At 43.9% G+C, this 26,163-nt stretch overlaps 1 protein-coding gene and 1 non-coding gene across 2 annotated transcripts; both read left to right on the top strand.

Moving 5' to 3' along the window:
- Nucleotides 1–2,682: 2,682 nt before the first annotated feature.
- Nucleotides 2,683–17,021, top strand: LOC138365068 (uncharacterized). The gene is made up of 3 exons (XM_069325176.1): nucleotides 2,683–3,142; nucleotides 9,757–9,914; nucleotides 15,453–17,021. Exons 1-3 carry the CDS (start codon nucleotides 2,683–2,685, stop codon nucleotides 17,019–17,021), a joined length of 2,187 nt encoding a protein of 728 aa, XP_069181277.1.
- TRNAV-CAC (transfer RNA valine (anticodon CAC)) lies at nucleotides 12,699–12,771 on the top strand. The gene has a single exon. It is a non-coding gene; the product is annotated as a tRNA-Val (tRNA).
- Nucleotides 17,022–26,163: the final 9,142 nt, after the last annotated feature.

Here is a 26,163-nt window from a genome sequence, read left to right as displayed (position 1 = left end):
TTCAGGTCCTAGCCAAAACTGTACATACAACTTGCAGTCTCCGTGGTGTAGTGGTAAGACACTCGCCTGGCGTTCCGCGAGCGCTATGTCATGGGTTCGTATCCTGGCCGGGGAGGATTTACTGGGCGCAATTCCTTAACTGTAGCCTCTGTTTAACGCAACAGTAAAATGTGTACTTGGATGAAAAAACGATTCTTCGCGGCAGGGGATCGTATTCCAGGGACCAAGGACTTGCCCGAAACGCTACTCGTACTAGTGGCTGTACAAGAATGTAACAACTCTTGTATATATCTCAAAAAAAAAAAAAACTAATGTGCTTATGTGCTCAATATCTTCACCACATAACCTTCACTTCCTGGCCAAAAATAGTTACCAATAAATCAACATATTGTCAAACACTCCACATAATGGACAACAATAAATGGGTACACTAACTTGCACATATATGTCTAATATTGGTAAGTCCCTTGACGATTGTTCATCAATAACATTCCCTGAGGTAATTAAGATCAGCCATTCTCGACACCAAGACAAAAGAATGTTACATGCATGGAAAGGTATGAGCAGTTGGTCATAGGAGACACTGCTAATGACCCGTTGTTGAGTGCCTTAAACACTCCAATGGGATGTTGGGGTAATGTTTACACTGATGCATCTGGCAGCGTGGCGCCTCCCTTGCTGGCTGAGACCCAGTAACAGTCTGGGCTTCACACTCTCCTCCAAATATATCAACCCAGCCTCTTGTTTACACACTGCTTTTGTAACTATGTGCACCTGTGTACTGCTGTGTAACTATGTGCACCTGTGTACGGCTGTGTAACTATGTGCACCTGTGTACTGCTGTGTAACTATGTGCACCTGTGTACTGCTGTGTAACTATGTGCACCTGTGTACTGCTGTGTAACTATGTGCACCTGTGTACTGCTGTGTAACTATGTGCACCTGTGTACTGCTGTGTAACTATGTGCACCTGTGTACTGCTGTGTAACTATGTGCACCTGTGTACTGCTGTGTAACTATGTGCACCTGTGTACTGTTGTGTAACTATGTGCACCTGTGTACTACTATGGGAGTGGACGGGGTTAGAGGGAAAGACCCGGCTTAAAAAAGGTGAAACATATAAGAGTCAATATCTTCACTAGTTTACTATCACATCTCCACCATTCTAGTTCTCTTCACACAATGGGACTTTCCACCTGCAGAGTTCAGTACGGTCATCCCGTGCAATTGGTGTTTGCCAGAGATGAATTTATAATAATCTGACCCAATTAACACTCCTATATCTTTGATACGCTTAGATTTGTTTTATGGGTCAGCTAATTTGACTCGCTGCTGTTTTAAATGTTTAATTGTGATCCCTAGACCTGGTACATGTAGGTCAGATGGGATTGTGTCCACGACTATAGAGAATACAGGTCTGAGGTAACCACCCAAGGGAATGTAGGGTTTGACTACGTTGTAAGGTTTAAGTCCACTGTTGGATAAAAACCCAAGTATATTCAGGGTGACCTGCATCACTGGTTTGAATTCCATTTGTTCAACTCTCTGTGTGACAAAGGTTTTCTGGGAACCCTCATAAAACAGCCCCTGACTAGTAGTTTCCTTTTCCCCTGAGGCAGAGTTAACATGGCTGTTGGTAGGGTTGCAGCAGTGTTGGTTTGGGTCAGCATAGCCCCTGTACTGCCTTCCACTTGACAGTCGTTGTCTGCTGCAGTAGTTTTGGGTTTAACGCCGGGTGACGATGGAGTTGGTCTCCTACCGTCACCCTTCACATTCCAGCCCGTTGTTGACGTGAGGAGGCTTGGTGGGCAGCTGTCAGAGTGTGATGCTCCATGGGACAGCATCTCCTCGGTCCTTTAGTAGCCTTATGCTTCTAAAGGACTTACCCCATTGTCCTTTCGTGCGAGGGGCTTAGTGGGCAGCAGTCAGGGTGTGATGCTCCACGGGGCAGTTCTCTGCCATCTTCACTAATCATGCTGGATGCTATTTCCTCTTACTTATGTTTCGTTTTTCCTTCCCTCTCTTCTTCTTTCTAATTTTCATTTCCCGCCGATCTTTTGCATGCTTCATTATTCTTTTGAACATCTTCTGTTTTGACGCCCGGATGTTTGGGGACGCACACTTTCACCCGTAGAACTGTGGCACCCGACGTTGCGAGGGAGGGGACTCTTTTATTGTCAATCCTCGCCTGCGTTGCTGAACCCGATTTTGACGGACTGACGGTTCTTAAGGTGATGATTGCGGGGAGTATACTCATGATGACCCCTGGAATAGGGGGGGGGCCCATCTTGTCGGGTGTTCTATCTTCTAATTGTGTTTCCATGGTGAGTATGGGAGTTTATTCGTAAATTAAATTATTTCCTGCTCATTCCTGTGCCACTGAATGATCCTCTTATAACTTCCCCAGGCTCGTGGGGTGGGCGAACAAGCCCCCGAGGTGGACTGTGTTGGAAGATTGGGCTCTTTAGCCCCCGCTACATTGGGCCCAGACCAAGCTACTCCTTTAACCCTCTTGATTAACCCCCTCCGGTCCCCTCCCACCTCTGTGGTAGGGTTGAGCTCTACTACCCCAGGGATGACCACCTCATCACTTTTAACCCCCCCCTCTCTTACTTGGGGTACTTCGTTCAAACCCCCCCCCCCCCCACAGCTGTATTTTGCATGATTCCTGTCAGTGCTAATATGTTCCACACCTTGTTTGGCCCTGCTACGTGGACTAAATACTTTCATCTTAACCATCTGGATTCTACACAGTCTGATGATTTCTTCCACCATAAACACATCGTTGATTCAGTGGATACCTCTGTTTCTTTTAACCCCACACGTACTGGTTCATGTGTCATTGCTGCTCCTTCTCAGGAAGCAGCTGACCACTTAGCCATATTGTCCAGCATTGGGGAGACCCCTGTTAGGATCTCCAAAAATGCCCGGTTAAATGTCAGTATTGGCACTGTTATCTGCCTGCACTATGTTGCGGCTGGTGTTAGGGACCTGAAAGACTACCACGAGGATATTAAACATATCCTTGCAGCCCAAGACCATTCTGTCCTCCAGGTTGATACATTAACTCAAACCTTTCGTGGTCATCATCAGCCTCTTCGCAACCATGCAAACCATGCTCTGAAACACTCCCTGGACAGATGTAATAGGACCCATTGTCACCACACCAGAAATAAATATCTCTTTGATATCCCCAGGGTCAAACTTAATCTGTGTAAACACTGTATGCAAATTAAGGGACCTAGTCTATGGAACCCACTCCCTAGTGAATTGAAAAGCTGTAAAACTTTTGCGTCATTTAAAAACAAAAACAAAAAGTACTTAATTTCATCTTCGTAGTTTCCTATACTGAGCTTTAAATTTGCTCTGTATCTAGTGTTACCCAATCTCCCAATCTTTATGTACTTAATCCAAACAACTTTATCATTGTGTTCATTGCTGTCTTCTTTTATGTGCTAGCCATTGGCTGTATTGTGCCTGCTAATTTTTGTTAAACTACCATTCAAGCTGTCATTGCAGTCAGTCTGAGCTACCTATGTGCCTTAATATGCCTACAATTTTCTCTAAATTTTTATTTTTTTTCTTGCTATGTAACTGTTATAATTTTTATAAAATTTGCAAATATTTACCTACTTAAAATTTTCTTAGATTAAGGACCTGCCCGAAACGCTGCGCGTACTAGTAGCTTTACAAGAATGTAATTACTATGCTATGTATCCGCACAATCCCAATGCACCTTCTTGTATATATATAAATAAATAAATAAATAAATAAATTGTGAAGATCACTTTTGATAGTAGGACCCTTCTGCTTTCTATAATTCTTGCTGATGCCAGATGCCAGATACTCCATTCAGGAGTACATTCCCTCTCCTAGACTTTACAATAGGTTATCTTGAGGTTATTTTGAGATGATTTCGAGGCTTAGCGTCCTCGCAGCCCAGTCCTCGACCAGGCCTCCTTATTGTTCCACACCCCCAGGAAGCAACCTGTAGCAGCTGTCTAACTCCCAGGTACTTATTTACTGCTAGGTAATAGGGGCATTAGGGTGAAAGAAACATTTTGCCCATTTGTCTCCTTCTATCTTCTATTCCAACTTCTACCCAGTTATTCATTCCTCAATCCTTGCCCGTTGGCAGGGTCGTTTGTCTTCTGTTACCGGTAAAATAAGTAAAGTAAAGTAAAGTAAAGTAAATTTTATTCAGGAAAGTACATAAATAGTTGATTTGCAAACATAATGTTGGATTTATAAATAGAGCTAGTACATACAATACCTAGAGCCACTAGTACGCATAGCGCTTTGGGCAAGATATGGGGGGAAAAACTTAGAATAAAACTTAATAGTAATTGGGATTTGGTATAAATTATGTTGAAAAAAGGAATAAAAAATACAATAAAGGGGAGGGGGGGAACATGGCAGAAATCAGAAATTGTACAAGTTCGTGAACAAACAGCATTGTTTAAAAAAAAAATAGCACGACATGGGTTGACATTTAGAGGGTAAGGTAGGTTACATGGAGTTAATTAGGTAGTACTTGGTTTTACTCTTAAACTGGTTGAGAGAGGTACAGTCTTTGACATGATTGGGGAGGTCATTCCACATTCTGGGTCCCTTGAATTGTAGAGCATTTCTAGTTTGGTTAAGTCGCACTCTTGGAATATCAAATAGGTATTTGTTTCTGATGCGATGCCCATGAGTTCGGTTACAACCTTCTAGGAAGCTTCTAAGGTCAGGATTGACATTGCAGTTCAGAGTTTTAAATATATTGAGTACACATGAGAGGATGTGCAGTGACTTAATATCTAACATATTTAAAGATTTGAGTAAGGGTACCGAGTGCTGCCTGGGGCCAGAGTTAGATATTGTTCTAATAGCAGCTTTGTGTTGAGTAATTAGAGGACGTAAATGATTTTGTGTAGTAGAACCCCAAGCACAAATACCATAGTTGAGATATGGATAGATGAGGGAGTAATAGAGTCACCAGGGCAGGGCGAGGTACATAATATCTGATATTAGAAAGAATGCCAACAGTTTTTGAAACTATTTTTTATATATTTAGAATGTAACCCTGGAAATTCAGTTTGTTGTCTATGAGAACACAAAGGAATTTGCCATCTACTTTGTTACAAATTTGGATATTGTTTATCCCGAGATTAATTTAATTTGAGGATTTATTGCCAAACAAAATATAGAAAGTTTTGTCAATGTTGAGGGTGAGTTTGTTGGCAGTTAGCCAGAGATGGACTTTATTTAGTTCAGTATTCACTGTGACATTTAGAGTAAGAGGGTCAGGACTGGAGAAGATGAAGGTTGTGTCGTCAGCAAATAGAATTGGTTTGAGGTGTTGAGAGGCATTTGGAAGGTCATTAATGTAGATGAGAAAGAGGAGAGGGCCAAGTATGCTGCCCTGAGGAACACCAATGTTGATGGGTAGGGTGGGAGAAATTGAATTATTCACAGAAACATACTGAAGCCTGTCAGTAAGGTAAGATTGAAGGTATTGCAGGGAGTGTCCTCTGACTCCATAATGATGTAATTTAAGAAGAAGGTTTTGGTGGTTGACAGTGTCAAAAGCCTTATGCAGGTCCACAAACAACCCAACAGGGAACTCATTTTTATCAAGAGCTGCATGTATCAAGTTTTATCAAGAGCTGCATGTATCAAGTTAAGTGCATCGTTAATACTTTTTGGGGGGGTCTGAAGCCATATTAACAAGAGCTAAGTATATTGTGTTTGGCTAGATAAGAGTAAAGCTGCTTGTAGATTAGTTTTTCAAATACTTTTGACAAGCTTGGCAGAATTGATATAGGTCTGAAGTTGTTGACATCAGTGAGATCACCACATTTATGGACTGGGGTTACTCTCGCTTTTTTTTAGAATATCTGGAAAAGTTTGGAGTTCAAGTGACTTGTAGAGCAATGCAATGGCATGGGCTAAAGATCTGGAGTTTTTTTTGTAGATTAGAGTTGGTATCTCAGCAAGGGCACTAGATTTGGTCTTAAGGGAAATGATTATGTCAGTAACATCAGTGGAATTAGCGGGCGTTAGGTACAGAGACTGTGGGTAGTTACCTGTAAGATAGTCCTGAACATCAGTACTGGAAGATGGAATATCATTTGCAAGGTTGACCCAATGGATGAGAAAAATCTCTTGAATTCAATAGCAGTATCAGAGGCTGAAAGCAGATCATCGTTATTGGACAGGATTATTGGTACAGTGTTCTGTATACTGTACAGGGTGCTGTATAGTGTACAGGGCTCTGTATACTGTACACTGTTCTGTATACTGTACGAGGTTCTGTATACTCTACTGTTTTGTATAATGTACGAGGTTCTGTATACTGTACACTGTTCTGTATACTGTACGCTGTTCTGTATACTGTACGCTGTTCTGTATACTCTACGCTGTTCTGTATAATGTACACTGTTCTGTATACTGTACGTTGTTCCGTGTACTGTACGCTGTTCTGTATACTGTTTGCTGTTCTGTATAAGGTACACTGTTGTGTATACTGTACATTGTTCTGTATTCTTTACAGGGTTCTGTATACTATATGGGGTTCAGTATACTGTATAGGGTTTCTGTATGCTGTACACTGTTCTGTATACTGAATGCTGTTCTGTATACTGTATGCTGTTCTGTATAATGTACACTGTTCTGTATACTTTATGCTGTTCTCTGTACTGTATGCGGTTCTGTATACTGTACGCTGTTCTGTATATTGTACACTCTTCTGTATACTGTACGGGGTTTTGTATACTGTACACTGTTCTGTGTACTGTACGCTGTTCTGTATACTTACACTGTTCTGTATACTGTTCTGTACACTGTAATCTGTTCTGTATACTGTACGCTGTTCTGTATACTGTACACTGTTCTGTGTACTGTATGCTGTTCTGTATACTGTACACTGTTCTGTGTACTGTACACTGTTCTGTATACTGTACACTGTTCTGTGTACTGTACGCTGTTCTGTATACTGTACACTGTTCTGTATACTGTACACTGTTCTGTGTACTGTACGCTGTTCTGTATACTGTACACTGTTCTGTATACTGTACACTGTTCTGTATACTGTACGGGGTTCTGTATACTGTATGCTGTTCTGTATACTGTTCTGTACACTGTAATCTGTTCTCTATACTGTATGCTGTTCTGTATTCTGTACCCTGTTCCATATACTGTATGCTGTTCTGTATACTGTACGCTGTTCCGTATACTGTATGCTGTTCTGTATACTGTACTGCTGTTCTGTATACTGTACCGGGTTCTGTATACTGTACACTGTTCTGTATACTGTGGCTTGCAGTGTTAGTCCTGGGGCCCTCAACCGATCCTGGTATGGGAGCCACCATGCCCCGTCTGGCTTGCTGTGTTAGTCCTGGGGCCCTCAACCGTTCCTGGTATGGGAGCCACCATGCCCCGTCTGGCTTGCTGTGTTAGTCCTGTGGCCCTCAACCGTTCCTGGTATGGGAGCCACCATGCCCCGTCTGGCTTGCTGTGTTAGTCCTGGTGCCCTCAACCGTTCCTAGTATGGGAGCCACCATGCCCCGTCTGGCTTGCTGTGTTAGTCCTGTGGCCCTCAACCGTTCCTGGTATGGGAGCCACCATGCCCCGTCTGGCTTGCTGTGTTAGTCCTGGGGCCCTCAACCGTTCCTAGTATGGGAGCCACCATGCCCCGTCTGGCTTGCTGTGTTAGTCCTGGGGCCCTCAACCGTTCCTAGTATGGGAGCCACCATGCCCCGTCTGGCTTGCTGTGTTAGTCCTGGGGCCCTCAACCGTTCCTGGTATGGGAGCCACCATGCCCCGTCTGGCTTGCTGTGTTAGTCCTGGGGCCCTCAACCGTTCCTGGTATGGGAGCCACCATGCCCCGTCTGGCTTGCTGTGTTAGTCCTGGGGCCCTCAACCGTTCCTGGTATGGGAGCCACCATGCCCCGTCTGGCTTGCTGTGTTAGTCCTGGGGCCCTCAACCGTTCCTGGTATGGGAGCCACCATGCCCCGTCTGGCTTGCTGTGTTAGTCCTGGGGCCCTCAACCGTTCCTGGTATGGGAGCCGCCATGCCACGTCTCGCTTGCTGTGTTAGTCCTGGGGCCCTCAACCGTTCCTGGTATGGGAGCCACCATGCCCCGTCTGGCTTGCTGTGTTAGTCCTGGGGCCCTCAACCGTTCCTGGTATGGGAGCCACCATGCCCCGTCTGGCTTGCTGTGTTAGTCCTGGGGCCCTCAACCGTTCCTGGTATGGGAGCCACCATGCCCCGTCTGGCTTGCTGTGTTAGTCCTGGGGCTCTCAACCGTTCCTGGTATGGGAGCCACCATGCCCCGTCTGGCTTGCTGTGTTAGTCCTGGGGCCCTCAACCGTTCCTGGTATGGGAGCCACCATGCCCCGTCTGGCTTGCTGTGTTAGTCCTGGGGCCCTCAACCGTTCCTGGTATGGGAGCCACCATGCCCCGTCTGGCTTGCTGTGTTAGTCCTGGGGCCCTCAACCGTTCCTGGTATGGGAGCCACCATGCCCCGTCTGGCTTGCTGTGTTAGTCCTGGGGCCCTCAACCGTTCCTGGTATGGGAGCCACCATGCCCCGTCTGGCTTGCTGTGTTAGTCCTGGGGCCCTCAACCGTTCCTGGTATGGGAGCCGATTTAGTTCTGAGATGCTTTTCGTCGCTCTGTGTTGTACTTTCTCCACAGCAGATATGTTGTGAAGCTGAGGCCTCTATGCTTGGTACAGCAGTCCAAATGTGGCCGCACCAGAGATGTTTACAGTTCAATAACTTTATTTTCCTTGAAAATAAAGTTGACTTTCTTACTTGAGTTCCCAATTGTTGTGCAACTTTCAATGACTGGTCCCCGTGCATGCAGTCCTCGTGGCGCAGTGGTGAAACCCTAGCCCCAGCACTAAGCGAACAGTATAGTCTGGGTTCATATCCTGGCTGGGGAGGATTGACTGGGTTCCAATCCTTAACATTAGGCCTCTCTTCACCCAGCAGTGAAACGATTTAACGGGTCGTATTCCGGAGTTATTAATTAAGATTAATATTAATCTTAGGACTTAGCCGTATTAGGATAAATTAAGGACCTGCCCGAGACGCAATACGTGTTAGTGGCTTTACAAGAATATAAAAACTGGTGGACCATCCAAGTAGTAGGCGTCTATCTGTCTCAGGAGACTATGGAGTTCCGTTCTGGTTGTCGGTCAGGAGTGGCCTCTCCAGGGCACAAAGCCAGGGTAGGTTGATACGGGGGAGAAGCTGTCAACCATGCAGCAGGTCCCCCTCTCCACAGCGCCGAACGTCTCAATTGGAAAGGCAAACGCCAATAAGATTGGTTCCAGCGCCGTCGCAGGAACTGTTAGAACGAGGATGAAGGCAACAAGGAACTGCCCCCAGGGCGCTCCAGCTCCGGAGTTAACCTCGAAGTTGGTAAAAGAAGGCACAGGGACTCCAACCCCAGAGTTTTTTTTGTTGTTGTTACTCTCTTTTGTGGGGGGAAAGGAGGAAAATTAGGGAAGAAAGAAAAGGAGGAAACTTAGGAAAAATGGGGGAACCATTGACACGCTGCCGGCTTCCCGTCTCCGTCGTGACCACTAGACACAAGGTTACTTTAGGCATTAGGACACTATAGGAATTATCATCATCAGGAAAAGATCTCAGATAATTATTACACTTCGATATCTAAGTAATTCCGCCTTATTACAAATTTGTTTAGTCCGTTCCTCGAGCCTCCGTGGCACAATTGGTTAGCGCGTTCTGTTGTTAACCGAAAGGTTGGTGGTTCGAGCCCACCTGGGGGCGACTATTTAGGTCAACTCTAGGGGTTGACCTCAGACAAGACCGACATAACACACTTGACAGCGATGTCACACTTGGCCCCGTGATCCAGCCCGTCCTCCTCAAGTCTGCCAACGTCAACAAACTCTCGCGCGTAAGTGACCTTATCCTAACACAACAGAGAACGGCACAGTATGTCAACGTCGCGACCCATCCTCCTGTTTACACAGTAGTTGTTGTATATGCTCCATAGTACAAACGTTGACGTACTAAGTCATTACATAATAGAACTTACTGATCACTTTATAGTCTGAAGTCGTAATTATAGTCTTAATTATAGACTCTTTATAGTCGGAAGTGAAGTATATAGCACTAATCACTTTATAGTCTGAAAAAATAAAGCTAAAAAAATGTATATATTCCTTGCTCTAGTATAGCACACATAAGTACGATATTGGGTCTCAGATAGCGCGTACAGTACAGATTTCTACTTTCTAATTGCGTTGTACGTCGATATATTTACTGTGGTCCTCACCGTTACTATAAGTACTACCAACACAAGAGGATGGGCTGCAGTTTCACGAGCCACTACCATTTTCTAGTACGACAATTGTTGGTCTTGGGAAGAGTATTCGTCAAAAGGCGCCGTTCTATTAGGAGGACGGGTTGAACATCTACATACCGAGTTTTAGCGGCATAACACAACAATTTAGAAAATAATATATAATTATAAACAGCCTCCCAGTCCTTTGGAGCTCATCAACTGTTTAATATGTGTAAAGTCGCCAAAGATTGAGATAACATGTTCGTAAGTACTTGCGTAACTGACTGATGAATCTAGGTCCAGACACTAAATATAATTCTTATGCTTGGAATGTTTACATGCAAGAAGAGTTGCTATAGACCTCAACAAACACGACAGATCAGCCTCCAAGGCTGAGTGGATCCCATACTTATCCTGTAGACCCCATGTATACCTATCCTGTGAGCGTTAGTGCCTCCAATACATGTCCTGTTCATGAGTGGTAGTGAACCCATACCCATCGTGTGCAGCAGTGATCACATACCCATGCTATGATGTATGTCATACGCAGCTGGCTGTGCCCAGTAGCCATGATGTGCGCATCCCATGCGCAAGATCAGTGCGTACTGGTGCGTTACTGCGCAGAAACACTGATACTTTTATTTATGAAGAAAATATTACCAATTATAATATTATAAAATATGTATAAAATGTATCATCCAAGTAATATGAGCAGCAGAGTGGCGCAGTGGAAGCGTGCTCGGCCCATAACCCAGAGGTCCGTAGATCGTAACTACGCTCTGCTACGGAATTGTTTTAGTGTATTATTAATGTTTTTATATTACAAATGTAGGTACATAGCAGAGTCTTGCTACCCCCTTCAATATAAGTAATTACATATTACAGGTTGAGCTAGCTATATGTTAAAAAATAAAGGCACAATAACGAACGTGGGAGATTTGTACCTGAATTTACCTGTCTCTAGTGTCCTCGACGGATAGTGGAAGCCATCGGCTTGTCAAAGGTCCCCCCCCCCCTATGGTTCATGAGGATTGTTTCTATTTGAATTTTGAACTGAGGTAATATCTTGGTATTTAACGACTTCGCTAGTTAGACAATTCTATGGGATAACCCTAGTTTATAGTTTAGTTCATTTAATATGCACCCCATACCCGTCCTGTGGGCGGTAGTGGGAAGAGTTACAGAGGCACATAATGGGCCCAGGGACTGAACCCCAAAATTCATTTACCTGAGCAAGTTAATCTTGCTGAGAGAGTTACAAAATTCAATGCACATCATCACATCAACAATGGGCTCGAGACCGCCCACAAGAACAGTTTCTAAATTAAGCAACTGACATGTGGAGAGCCCTACAGCGAGAAACATTTGTACGCTAACCAACTGTGTTACTGAGGCTACGCTCTTTACAACCTTACAAATATTTCCTCCTGCTTCCTCCTGCTCTCTGAAGCTCTAGTAACACTTCCTACCACTCTCTGAATCCATGAAAATACTTCCTCCAACTCGCTCCCGATCTCTGAAACCCTATTAATACTTCCTTCTGCTACCTCCCACTTCCTCCCGCTCTCTGAAGCCTTAAAAATATTCCCTCCTGCTCTCTGAAGCCCTAATAACACCACCTCCTTTTTCCTCATGAAGCACATACCTTACAAATACTTTCTACTGCTTCCTACCACTGGCTTCTGCTCTCTGAAGCCCCTAAAATCATTTCCTCCCCCTTTCTGAAGCCCTAAAATCACTTTCTCCTGCTTTTTTCCCGCTCGCTCTTGTTCTCTGAAGCCTTAAAAACACTTCCTCCTGCTTCCTCCCACTCTCTGAAGCCCTAATAACACTTCCTCCTGCTTCCTATAACAAATGTTCCAGAGATGTGTAAATATTTAATTCAAAATGATCTACTACCAGAAATTTTGGCCAAATATTCCCAGTTTGCTAACTGTAGGTAGTACCTAAGTGATTGTAAGTTATCCACCGCTGCCCACTGGAGGGGAGGGCGTTGTGCAGGACAAACATATCAATTGTGACACTAGCTCTCCACATGTCAGTTGCTTAATTTAGAAACTGTACTTGTGGTCAATCACGAACCCATTGATGATGTGACGACTTATACTGAATTTTGTAACTAGCTTATCTAGATTGAAACTTTCTTAGCTAAGTGAATTGTGGGGTTCAGTCCCTGAGCCCATTATGTGCCTCTGTAACCCCTTCCACTACCACCCACAAGAAGGGTATGGGGTGCATAATAAATGATCTAAACTAAACTTATAACCTCTCATGTTATCGTGACGTCACACACCCCGTACACACACATATTATATCGCCGAAGAAAAGCTATGTGGATCTTCGGAAGCAATTAACCGGATTTGGTCCATATAGTAACAGGTCACTATACTTCAGGTTTCCGTAGTGTAGTGGTTATCACGTGCGCCTCACACGCGCAAGGTCCCCGGTTCGATCCCGGGCGGAAACATTTGACTTTTTAAATGTTTGTTTTCATAACCCATTGAAATAAACTCAAAGTGTCCAATCACTTGGGTCGAATGGTAAAGCGACGGTCTCAATTCTTGCAGGTCGGCGTTCAATCCCGACAGTCCAAGTGGTTGGGTGCCATTCCTTCCCCCCGTCCCATCCCAAATCCTTATCCTGACCCCTTCCCAGTGCTATATAGTTGTAATGGCTTGGCACTTTCCCCCTGATAGTTCCCTTCCCTTCCCTTCAAAGAGCTAAAATTAATAACAAAGAATATTGACAATATTTATTAAATCATAAAACTTATACCATTTTGTAATTTGCTAATACTACATTATACTAATTATTAATATTGAGAGTCATATAACTATGTATTGTGGAGCAGAGTGGCGCAGTGGAAGCGTGCTGGGCCCATAATCCAACCAGAGGTCCGTAGATCGAAACTGCGCTCTGCTACAGTCTAATTTTCTCCTACCATAAAAAAACAAAACAATTTTTTTATCTCTAATGAATACAATCCATCCTCCTGTACATTTTGTAACTATGAAGAGCATCGTACATATAAATTAAATATTGACGTAATGGACAATTACATAGTAGAACTTGGTACTATTCACCTTATAGTCGGGAAAAAATACAGCTAAAATCAAACAGATATATTCCTAAGCCTAGTACAACATATATATATGTACTATATTTGGCCTCAGTTAGCATGTATTAGACCTTGGATGGTAAGTTACGTTAGGTTTTATGAGAAACAAATACAAAGGTTCGGGGCCAACCTTGCCCAAAACGCTTTGCGTAATAGTGACTTTAGACATTGTATGTACAAACTCTATCTATAAATCCAACAACATGTTTGTATCTCAACTTGTATGTATGTACTTTACCTGAATAAACATTTGATTTGACAAAACCTTTGCCGGTTTATCCAAATTCACTAATACCAAATTCTACTATCCAATTGTCCATTACATCAATATATGTACGATGGAGGATGGATGTGTTGCTTATAAGCACTGCTATTAATATATCATAAGCTCCTACATAGATTACACACAGAAATCACAATAGCGTGATGCATCAAGTGAACAAATCCACCAGGGCCGTGACGAGGGTTCAAACCTACGTCCGAGAGGATCCCAGACGCTGCCTTAATCGACTGAGCTACGACATGGTAAAAGAATTGCAACCAGAAGTTCTACTGACCTTACTTGGATCCTGCAGCCTCTCCGAGACACAAACCAGGATTTTACACAATTCCCCCCATGCACCCGAGCTCTGTCAATAAGCCGTTCTACCTCTTCGCCCTTACTTCATTTTCTAGGATCCTCTCGGACGTAGGTTCGAACCCTCGTCACGGACCTTGTGGATTTCTCCTACATAGATGTTATTACTGCACGGTTGTCTTAGGTTTGCAATTAATATAAATGCAGATATTTCTTAAAGTATTTCAATTCGGCGGACACCGACTAGGCTATGACGCTCCCCTACCCAACATGACTCATCTTGGAAAGCTGGGCGAGGCTGGTCCCACCAAGTGTCTGGTCACCAACCTCGGATAAACATTCTATTTTATAGATATAGGTTATATAAATATATAGGGAGTACCATCTTTGGTTGAGTTTGTAGGGACCCTCGACCTCGAAGAAGACGACATGCAGCATCCGGGCAAGCCTTGTGGGGCACGTTCGCACACTTACATATTGTCTTCTCATACCATCCCCCTTTTTTTGGTCATTTTATTTTATTTAAAATGTCATTACACAAAAAGAGTTACAACATTGGTTACATTCAAAGTACAAGACTTCTTATTACAGGTTGTAGAGTTCCTCCAATATATAGTTTTGTGTTAACTAATACTATTACATATATATTATTACCTATATCTTCTAGTCGTAGTAGTAGCAGACATTCATCAGTCTCAGGAGACTATGGAGTTGTGCTCTGGTTGTCGGTCTGGAGTGGCCTCTCCAGGGCACAAAGCCAGGGTAGGTTGATACGGGGGAGAAGCTGTCAACCATGCAGCAGGTCCCCCCTCTCCACGGCGCCGAAAGTCTCCAATGATAAGGCAAACGCCAATACGATTGGTTCCAGCGCCGTCGCAGAAACTGTGAGCTCCGGAGGTGACCTGGAAGCTGGTGAAGGGACTCATAACCCGGAGACCACCGTGGTCGGGGCCGGAGAAGAACCACCCCAGCAAGTGCAAGAACGACCCCAGCCTCCTGAAGCAGAGCCTGGGGCTGCTAGAGCCCAAGGAGGAGGACTTCAGAGTCCCGCACCTACGGGTTCCAGGCGTAGTTCAATAACTAACTGATAAACATAACTTTAATATTGATTCATTAACTAAGTTCAATAACTAATTGATAAACCTTAAAGAACTGGTGAGAACAACTGTGTACACTTCAGTTTGCTGACATTTATTAGAGCTGTGTTGCTTATAAAATACCTTTGTGTTCGATCCCCGATGGTCCCAGTGCTTGGGCACCGTTACTCTACTCCGTCCTCTCGCTTCTTGCAGGGTCCGCGTTCGATCCCTGATGACCCAAGTGTTAGCTTTCCATTCCTTCACTTCGTCCTTATATATCCCAGATGATCTTAATATTCCTTCCAAGTGCTATATAATCATACTGGCCTAGTACTTTCACCTCATAATTAACTTACCTTACCTCGCTTCCTCAGAGACTTTTCCTTCTTGATTTTGTCTTCTCATGCCTCAGTTGTCTTCTCACACCTCAGTTGTCTTCACACGCCTCAGTTGTCTTCACACGCCTCAGTTGTCTTCTCATGCCTCAGTTGTCTTCTCACACCTCAGTTGTCTTCACACGCCTCAGTTGTCTTCTCATGCCTCAGTTGTCTTCTCATGCCTCAGTTGTCTTCTCACGCCTCAGTTGTCTTCTCACGCCTCAGTTGTCTTCTCATGCCTCAGTTGTCTTCACACGCCTCAGTTGTCTTCTCACGCCTCAGTTGTCTTCTCACGCCTCAGTTGTCTTCACACGCCTCAGTTGTCTTCACACGCCTCAGTTGTCTTCACACGCCTCAGTTGTCTTCACACGCCTCAGTTGTCTTCTCACGCCTCAGTTGTCTTCTCACGCCTCAGTTGTCTTCTCACACCTCAGTTGTCTTCTCACGCCTCAGTTGTCTTCACACGCCTCAGTTGTCTTCTCACGCCTCAGTTGTCTTCTCACGCCTCAGTTGTCTTCTCACACCTCAGTTGTCTTCTCACGCCTCAGTTGTCTTCACACGCCTCAGTTGTCTTCTCACACCTCAGTTGTCTTCACACACCTCAGTTGTCTTCACACGCCTCAGTTGTCTTCTCACGCCTCAGTTGTCTTCTCACGCCTCAGTTGTCTTCTCATGCCTCAGTTGTCTTCTCATGCCTCAGTTGTCTTCTCATGCCTCAGTTGTCTTCTCATGCCTCAGTTGTCTTCTCACGCCTCAGTTGTCTTCACATGCCTCAGTTGTCTTCTCACGCCTCAGTTGTCTTCTCACACCTCAGTTGTCTTCTCACGCCTCAGTTGTCTTCTCACACCTCAGTTGTCTTCTCACGCCTCAGTTGTCTTCTCATGCCTCAGTTGTCTTCTCACGCCTCAGTTGTCTTCTCATGCCTCAGTTGTCTTCTCACACCTCAGTTGTCTTCTCACACCTCAGTTGTCTTCTCATGCCTCAGTTGTCTTCACATGCCTCATTTGTCTTCTCATGCCTCAGTTGTCTTCTCACACCTCAGTTGTCTTCTCACGCCTCAGTTGTCTTCTCATGCCTCAGTTGTCTTCTCATGCCTCAGTTGTCTTCTCACGCCTCAGTTGTCTTCACATGCCTCAGTTGTCTTCTCATGCCTCAGTTGTCTTCTCACGCCTCAGTTGTCTTCTCATGCCTCAGTTGTCTTCTCATGCCTCAGTTGTCTTCTCACGCCTCAGTTGTCTTCTCATGCCTCAGTTGTCTTCTCATGCCTCAGTTGTCTTCTCATGCCTCAGTTGTCTTCTCATGCCTCAGTTGTCTTCTCATGCCTCAGTTGTCTTCTCACGCCTCAGTTGTCTTCTCACGCCTCAGTTGTCTTCTCACACCTCAGTTGTCTTCTCATGCCTCAGTTGTCTTCTCACACCTCAGTTGTCTTCTCACGCCTCAGTTGTCTTCTCACACCTCAGTTGTCTTCTCATGCCTCAGTTGTCTTCTCACGCCTCAGTTGTCTTCTCACGCCTCAGTTGTCTTCTCACGCCTCAGTTGTCTTCTCATGCCTCAATTGTCAGTTGATGATGTATGATGAAGTGGATGAATGTATGACTGTTAAGTTCTTCATTAAGCAGGAAGAGTCGTGGCCAGACTGAGAGGTCGGACCCGGTGTTCACGCGGTCACCAGTTGGACCCGGTGTTCACGCGGTCACCAGTTGGACCCGGTGTTCACGCTGTCACCAGTTGGACCCGGTGTTCACGCGGTCACCAGTTGGACCCGGTGTTCACGCGGTCACCAGTTGGACCCGGTGTTCACGCTGTCACCAGTTGGACCCGGTGTTCACGCGGTCACCAGTTGGACCCGGTGTTCACGCGGTCACCAGTTGGACCCGGTGTTCACGCGGTCACCAGTTGGACCCGGTGTTCACGCGGTCACCAGTTGGACCCGGTGTTCACGCGGTCACCAGTTGGACCCGGTGTTCACGCGGTCACCAGTTGGACCCGGTGTTCACGCGGTCACCAGTTGGACCCGGTGTTCACGCGGTCACCAGTTGGACCCGGTGTTCACGCTGTCACCAGTTGGACCCGGTGTTCACGCGGTCACCAGTTGGACCCGGTGTTCACGCGTCACCAGTTGGACCCGGTGTTCACGCGGTCACCAGTTGGACCCGGTGTTCACGCGGTCACCAGTTGGACCCGGTGTTCACGCGGTCACCAGTTGGACCCGGTGTTCACGCGGTCACCAGTTGGACCCGGTGTTCACGCGGTCACCAGTTGGACCCGGTGTTCACGCGGTCACCAGTTGGACCCGGTGTTCACGCGGTCACCAGTTGGACCCAGTGTTCACGCGGTCACCAGTTGGACCCGGTGTTCACGCGGTCACCAGTTGGACCCGGTGTTCACGCGGTCACCAGTTGGACCCGGTGTTCACGCGGTCACCAGTTGGACCCGGTGTTCACGCGGTCACCAGTTGGACCCGGTGTTCACGCGGTCACCAGTTGGACCCGGTGTTCACGCGGTCACCAGTTGGACCCGGTGTTCACGCGGTCACCAGTTGGACCCGGTGTTCACGCGGTCACCAGTTGGACCCGGTGTTCACGCGGTCACCAGTTGGACCCGGTGTTCACGCTGTCACCAGTTGGACCCGGTGTTCACGCGGTCACCAGTTGGACCCGGTGTTCACGCGTCACCAGTTGGACCCGGTGTTCACGCTGTCACCAGTTGGACCCGGTGTTCACGCGGTCACCAGTTGGACCCGGTGTTCACGCGGTCACCAGTTGGACCCGGTGTTCACGCGGTCACCAGTTGGACCCGGTGTTCACGCGGTCACCAGTTGGACCCGGTGTTCACGCGGTCACCAGTTGGACCCGGTGTTCACGCGGTCACCAGTTGGACCCGGTGTTCACGCTGTCACCAGTTGGACCTGGTGTTCACGCGGTCACCAGTTGGACCCGGTGTTCACGCTGTCCGACCGCGTGAACACCGGGGTGTTCAGGGTGTTAACACCGGGGTGTTCAGGGTGTTAACACCGCGGTGTTCAGAGTGTTAACACCGGGGTGTTAACACCGCGGTGTTCAGGGTGTTAACACCGGGGTGTTCAGGGTGTTAACACCGGGGTGTTCAGGGTGTTAACACCGGGGTGTTCAGGGTGTTAACACCGGGGTGTTCAGGGTGTTAACACCGGGGTGTTCAGGGTGTTAACACCGGGGTGTTCAGGGTGTTAACACCAGGGTGTTCAGAGTGTTAACACCAGGGTGTTCAGGGTGTTAACACCGGGGTGTTCAGGGTGTTAACACCAGGGTGTTCAGAGTGTTAACACCAGGGTGTTCAGGGTGTTAACACCGGGGTGTTCAGGGTGTTAACACCAGGGTGTTCAGAGTGTTAACACCGAGGTGTTCGGGGTGTTAACACCGAGGTGTTCAGGGTGTTAACACCAGGGTGTTCAGAGTGTTAACACCAGGGTGTTCAGGGTGTTAACACCGGGGTGTTCAGGGTGTTAACACCGGGGTGTTCAGAGTGTTAACACCGAGGTGTTCGGGGTGTTAACACCGGGGTGTTCAGGGTGTTAACTGCCGAGAGTTCGAACTCTCGGTTTAGTTATCCTTTTTTCCATATATTGGCTACAAAATACTTTAGTGTTAGTTCAATAATATTTGTCATCTATTTAATCATATTTTATATTTTCAATCACGTTTTATATATCGATTCTTGCAACTTTCTCATATTATAATATTTATTATTATTATAATATTATAAAACAGTAATAATATGTTGTGAGTGTTGCAATACAACAATAACATTGTGAGTGTTGCAATACAACAATAACATTGTGATTGTTGCAATACAACAATAACATTGTGAGTGTTGCAATACAACAATAACATTGTGAGTGTTGCAATACAACAATAACATTGTGAGTGTTGCAATACAACAATAACATTGTGAGTGTTGCAATACAACAATAACATTGTGAGTGTTGCAATACAACAATAACATTGTGAGTGTTGCAATACAACAATAACATTGTGAGTGTTGCAATACAACAATAACATTGTGAGTGTTGCAATACAACAATAACATTGTGAGTGTTGAAATACAACAATAACATTGTGAGTGTTGCAATACAACAATAACATTGTGAGTGTTGCAATACAACAATAACATTGTGTTGCAAAACATAAATAACTTGTTGTCAGCATTACAACTAAGAAATAATGTATAGCAAGTATTTCAGGACAGAAATAATGTGTTGTGAGTTTTGCATCACAGAAAAAAATATGATGCAACACTCACTCACAACACGGTAATTATGTGTTACAATAAATGGTTCCATACTGGTGCAACACTCACAACACGTTATTCTTGTGTTGCAACGTTGTGACACCTATAACATGCTATTACTGTATTGCAGTACTCACAATACATTATTCTGGGTTATAACTCTCAAAATACGTTATTTTCTTTGTTGCAAAACAATATTTTTTTTCATTTCTGGAGTTGAACAATCACAATTTGATATTTCTGTGTTGCAACACTCACAACACTTCATTCCTGTGATGTAACACTCACAACACGGTATTCCTTTACACTGCAACACTCACATATGCACTCGTGTTATGTCTGTGTATTTTTCCTTCTCTATATATGGACTGTCATTTACAGCAAGGTTGTCATTCAGGAATCTTTCCTCTCTAGCATCATTAAAGAAATATAACGACAAATATGTTAAATGTCGTAACATATTGAAAGGAATTGACCATAATTACCTTAACTATAACTTTAATAACATTCCCCGTGACGCAGTGGTTGTTTTTGCACTCACAAAATTGATAAATACTCACAAGTTCTGTTTTGCAACACCTCCTTCTTGTGTTCCAACACTTATAACTTCTTATTTCAGTGTTGCAAGACTCACAACACCTTATTCCTGTGTTGCAACACACAAAACATGCCGTTCCTGAGCGTTGCAACACTAACAACATGTCTGTGTGCGTTAGTTTTAAATCTGTGTATTTTGGATATGAATATGACAAGTTTTAACTTCAGTCAGGTTTTCATTCACGATTCTTTAATTTCTTGAGTCAATAAAGTTATGTAATCAAAAACATTTTAACTGTTGTAAGATATTAACAGCAACAGGATAATTACCTTCACGAATACTATAATATTACCATAATTACCTTCACGAATATTATAATATTACCATAATTACCTGAACTATTACTATAATATTACCATAATTACCTGAACTATTACTATAATATTACCATAATTACCTGAACTATTACTATAATATTACCATAATTACCTGAACTATTACTATAATATTACCATAATTACCTGAACTATTACTATAATATTACCATAATTACCTGAACTATTACTATATTACCATAATTACTTGTATGTCCATAAACAACCAATGAAAACATATTATTTGTTGATTAAATAAATACTAAGTAAAATATCTCCCAGATAAACCTTAATAAATTGGAGAAAATAACTTCGAATAGTTTGTCATGTACTCGACTACTCGATTACTCGACATACTCGACTTTATTGAGATCTATGATGTCTATAAAATATATTTTCTGTTCGATCCCCGATGGTCCAAGTGATTGGGCACCGTTATTCCACTCCATTCTTTCGCATTTTTGCCAGGTCGGTGTTCGATCCCCGATGGTCCAAGAGGTTGAGCACCGTTCCTTCACTCCGTCCTCACATCCCAGACCATCCTAATGTCCCTTCCAAGTGTTATATATTCATACTGGCCTGGCGCTTTCACCTCATCATTTCCTTACCTTACCTTACATCCTCTTCTCATAAAGATTAATTTTCCTTCCCGACTTTCTCCTTCACACGCCTTAATTGTCAGTTGATGATGTATGATGAAGTGGATGAATGTATGACTGTTGAGTTCTTCATTAAGCAGGAAGAGTCGTGGCTAGACTGGGAGGTCGGACCCGGTGTTCACAAGGTCACCAGTTCGACCTCTATACTAGATATGAGCTTCCTTTTATCCATACTTTACCCAGAAAACACAAATTGTCTATACAGTATACCTAGGTCATAAAAGTATTTGTGTGTACGTCTGATAACATACTACTTGTGAAGGAGGAAATGTATATGTTTACCTCTCAGAATGTTTGGTAATATGTTTATTTGTGATGTGTGTCTATGTATGTATTAACACGTTGTACTGAATGGGGTGAGAATAGCTTGAGCTACCTCATCCCTTTGTGTGTATTTTACCTCAATAAACTTATTTCAATTTCAATTTACCCAGAAAACACTTCAGTTTTAATCTAAAACTATTTTTCATCTGTTTAATAAAATATTAAATATTCAATCACGTATTATTTATAAATTCTAGCAAGTTTTATATTTGCTCTTTTTATCACATTACATTTATTTGTTCAATTATTATTTATTAATCCAAGTCAACCTTTTCTAGATATTTAATCACGTATATTTATCTGTTTAATCACGTTAATTAATTATTCAATCGCATATGATTTATTTAATAAATAACGTTTTATTTGTTTAATCCCGTTCTATTCATTTATTTTAAACTTTTTAGTTATATTTTCAATAATCTTTTATCGATCTATGCAATCAATATTGTTTATTTATTTACATATTAGCAATGAAATATGTAAATCGTGAACGTTAAATATCATGAAAATATTAGTTGTGAGAGTTGCTTGACATAAAAACTTGTTCTGAAAGTTGTAACTTTGCAACACAGGAAGAGCAAGTGAGTGTTTCAACACATAAATATCGTGTTGTGAGTGTTGCAAGACAGAAATAACGTATTGTGAGTATTGAAACGCTGGAATAATATGTTTTGTGTGTTGCAACACTCAGAAATTTTATGTGTTTAATTATAAAACATTCCTGTGTTCCAACAACAACAACAACACGTTATTCCAGTACTGTAACACTCACCTCGCAACATCTCATTCCTGTGTTGCAACACTCAAACCACCTCATTCTGTGTTTAAACAATCACAGTACGCGTTTCATGTTGCAACACTTACAAGACATTATTACTGAGTGCTGCAACTGCAACACTCCCGACACGAGTATGTATTCGTATTATATCTGTGTATTTTTGTTTCTCTTTGAATATAGATGTAGAGAAAATACTTGAAACATAAATTAAAACGCTTTATAAAATAATTGTCTGTCCATCTGGTGTTTCTGGCTTTCAACACTTGAGGCCAACTATAAGAAAAATCAATAGCTGATCTATACGTCAAATACACTGATATTGTCTATATTTGCTCTCATTCGTTCATTACGAAAAACACAAATTATACATATAGAATTTCTATCATATTTTCATTGTAAAAACAACAACTTAAAATGTAAAAAATGAGCTTTAGGTTTTAGTCATATTTTTACCTTTGAACAAGAAGAAACATTGATTATTAAAGTGAACACATGTAAGTGAACACGTCTAGGTGAACATAAAGGAGAAGATTCTATCAAGGAAGAGCTCCCTGAAAAATGTGGGAGTATTAAAAATATATTCCTCCAGAGATCCATGACGAGGGAGGAGAGAGCCGTGGCGGCAGAAGCAAGGAAGAGGCGCAGGGTGAGAGGGGAAAACCAGGAAGTCACAGCTCCCAACACAACACCCCCAGATGCGAGGGGGAAACCCACAAGCAGCTACCCAGTAACACCAGCGGGAAGGACAACCCCACCACCCTCCTCTGCATAGAAAACCCCCTACCCCAAACCCTCCCTGCCCCCACTCAAATGTTCAGCCAAATCTCCCTCCCCCCACACCCAATCCCCACCCTTCTACCCCTCCTCTCCTCCCGCCGAATCCCCCCCCTTTCCTTCCTGTCCTCCATCCCCTTTCATCCCATCCCCTCCCTGTCCCTCCCCATCACTGGATCCCCCGCCCCTCATCCCAGTATCATCTGAGACCCTGTTATCCACCTCACAGGTCCTCACACCCATGGAACAGCTTCCCCCCACCAGCAGAACACTCACCAAGGAGGCGGTTTGAGAAGGGACAGAAGAAAGTGAGCCTCAAAGCAATGTACACTAACATACATGGAATTACAAATAAAGCAAATGAGCTTGGAGAACGAGTACTAGAGGAAAACCCAGACATAATAGCCTTCACAGAAACAAAGCTAACGTAAACGATAACAAATGCAGTGTTCCCACAGGACTATTATGTTATGAGGAAAGAGAGAGAAGGAAGAGGTGATGGTGGTGTAGCCCTACCTTTACCTTCATTACCTTGAGGTGTTTCCGGGGCTTAGCGTCCCCACGGCCCGGTCGTCGACCAGGCCTCCTGGTTGCCGGACTGATCAACCAGGCTGTTGGACGCGGCTGTGCTCAGCCTGACGTATGAGTCACAGCCTGGTTGATCAGGTATCCTTTGGAGGTGCTTATCCAGTTCTCTCTTGAACACTGTGAGGGGTCGGCCAGTTATGCCCCTTATGTGTAGTGGAAGCATGTTGAACAGTCTCGGGCCTCTGATGTTGATAGAGTTCTCTCTCAGAGTACCTGTTGCACCTCTGTTTTTCAACGGGGGTATTCTGCACATCCTGCCATGTCTTCTGGTCTCATGTGATGTTATTTCTGTGTGCAGGTTTGGGACCAGCCCCTCTAATATTTTCCACGTGTAAATTATTATGTACTTCTCCCGCCTGCGCTCAAGGGAGTACAGTTTTAGGCTCTTTAGTCGGTCCCAATAGTTTAGATGTTTTACTGAGTGGATTCTAGCAGTAAAGGATCTCTGCACGCTCTCCAGGTCAGCAATTTCTCCAGCTTTGAAAGGTGCTGTCATTGTGCAGCAGTACTCCACTCACAAGAGAGCACAAGCGATTTGAAAAGTATCATCATCGGTATAGCATCTCTAGTGTGAAAAGTTCTTGTTATCCAACCTGTCATTTTTCTTGCAGTTGTGACGGCTACTTTATTGTGTTCTTTAAAGGTAAGGTCTTCCGACATGAGTACACCCAGATCCTTTACATTGCCTTTTCGTTCTATGTTATGATTTGCCTGAGTTTTGTACGTGGTTTCCGTTTTTATATTTTCATTTTTTCCATAGCGCATGAGCTGGAACTTATCTTCGTTAAACACCATATTATTTTCTGTAGCCCATAGAAAGACCTGATCTACATCTGACTGGAGGTTCGCCGTGTCCTCTATGTTGCCTACTCTCATGAAGATCCTAGTGTCATCTGCAAAGGATGATACAGTGCTATAGGTTGTGTTCTTGTCTATGTCCGATATGAGGATGAGAAAAAGTACTGGAGCAAGCACAGTACCCTGGGGGACTGAGCTCTTCACGGTTGATGGGCTGGATTTTATTTTGTTGACTATTACACATTGGGTTCTGTTGGTCAGGAAATTGTAGATCCATCTGCCTATTTTTCCGGTAATTCCTTTTGAACGCATTTAATGTGCAGTAACACCATGGTCACATTTATCAAAAGCTTTTGCGAAATCTGTGTAAATTACATCAGCGTTTTGTTTGTCTTCCATAGCATCTAATGCCATATCATAGTGGTCCAGCAACTGCGACAGGCAAGAGCGCCCTGTTCTGAAACTATGTTGTCCGGGGTTATGGAGTTGCTGTGATTCCATGCATTTTGTGATTTTTCTTCTTAGCACTCTCTCAAAAATTTTTATGATGTGCGATGTTAGTGCTATTGGTCTGTAATTTTTTGCCTCTGCCTTATTTCCTCCTTTATGAAGTGGTGCTATCTCTGCTGTTTTAGTATATCAGGAATAACGCCAGTATCTAGGCTTTGTCTCCACAGAATGTGGAGGGCCTGCGATAGTGTTTTTTTACAGTTCTTTATGAATATGGAGTTCCAAGACTCCGGGACTGGTGCAGAGTGCATAGGCATACTGTTTATGGCTTCTTCATAATCCAGTGGGGATAGGGTGACGTCTGATATATGATTTGATGTTGGTATCGTATCCATGAAAAATTCATTTGGGTTATCAAATGGGCCCTGCTGGTAAGAAAAGGCTGGGATTTTGAGGAGATGGTTGTTAAGGGATGTGAAGGTTTCAGTGACTACATAACAGGTACAATAACAACTGGAGGGCAAAAAATTATAGTCGTAGTCATATATAAACCACCACCAAATGACAGAAGACCCAGACATGAATATGATAGAAACAACATGGCCACCATTAACATAATAGAAAGAGCAGCTTCTGTTGCTAGCAGGAAAGACTTCAACCATGGGAAGATAGATTGGGAGAACAGAGACCCGCATGGAGGACCAGAAAAAGGGAGAGCTAAGCTGCTGGACGTGGCAACAAGAAACTTTCTAAGCCAGCACATCAAGGAACCTACAAGAATGAGAGGAGAAGATGAACCAACAATGCTTGATTTGATATTTACCCTAAATGAGTGGGATATAAGGGAAGTTAAGATGGAAGCGCCCTTGGGAATGAGTGATCCCAGTGTATTGAACTTTGAGTACCTGGTAAAGCTAGGAATTATCTCTCCCAAAAAAGAACTAGGAATCAAAAGGCGGGCATACCGAAAGGGGAGTTATGAACAGATGAGAAGCTTCCTAAGGGAAATACCTTGGGACACAGACCTCAGAGAAAAGACTGTACAAGGTATGATGGACTATGTTACCCAGAAGTGTCAGGAAGCAGTAAACAGGTTCATCCCGGCCCAAAGGGAAAAACCCGAGAAGCAACAGAAGAATCCATGGTATAATAGGGCATG

Source organism: Procambarus clarkii, chromosome 15, assembly GCF_040958095.1.
Source record: "Procambarus clarkii isolate CNS0578487 chromosome 15, FALCON_Pclarkii_2.0, whole genome shotgun sequence".
Lineage (NCBI taxonomy): Eukaryota > Metazoa > Arthropoda > Malacostraca > Decapoda > Cambaridae > Procambarus > Procambarus clarkii.
This window is presented reverse-complemented; position numbering and strand designations above follow the sequence as displayed.

What these genes read in the sequence shown, in the direction of transcription:
- LOC138365068 (XM_069325176.1), top strand. Translation starts at nt 2,683, where the DNA reads ATGTTCCACACCTTGTTTGGCCCTGCTACGTGGACTAAATACTTTCAT. An exon ending in GAAACACTCCCTGGACAGAT is followed by an intron (nt 3,143 to 9,756) that starts GTAATAGGACCC and finishes GTTAACCGAAAG; the next exon opens with GTTGGTGGTTCGAGCCCACC. An exon ending in ACGTCAACAAACTCTCGCGC is followed by an intron (nt 9,915 to 15,452) that starts GTAAGTGACCTT and finishes TCGCTTCCTCAG; the next exon opens with AGACTTTTCCTTCTTGATTT.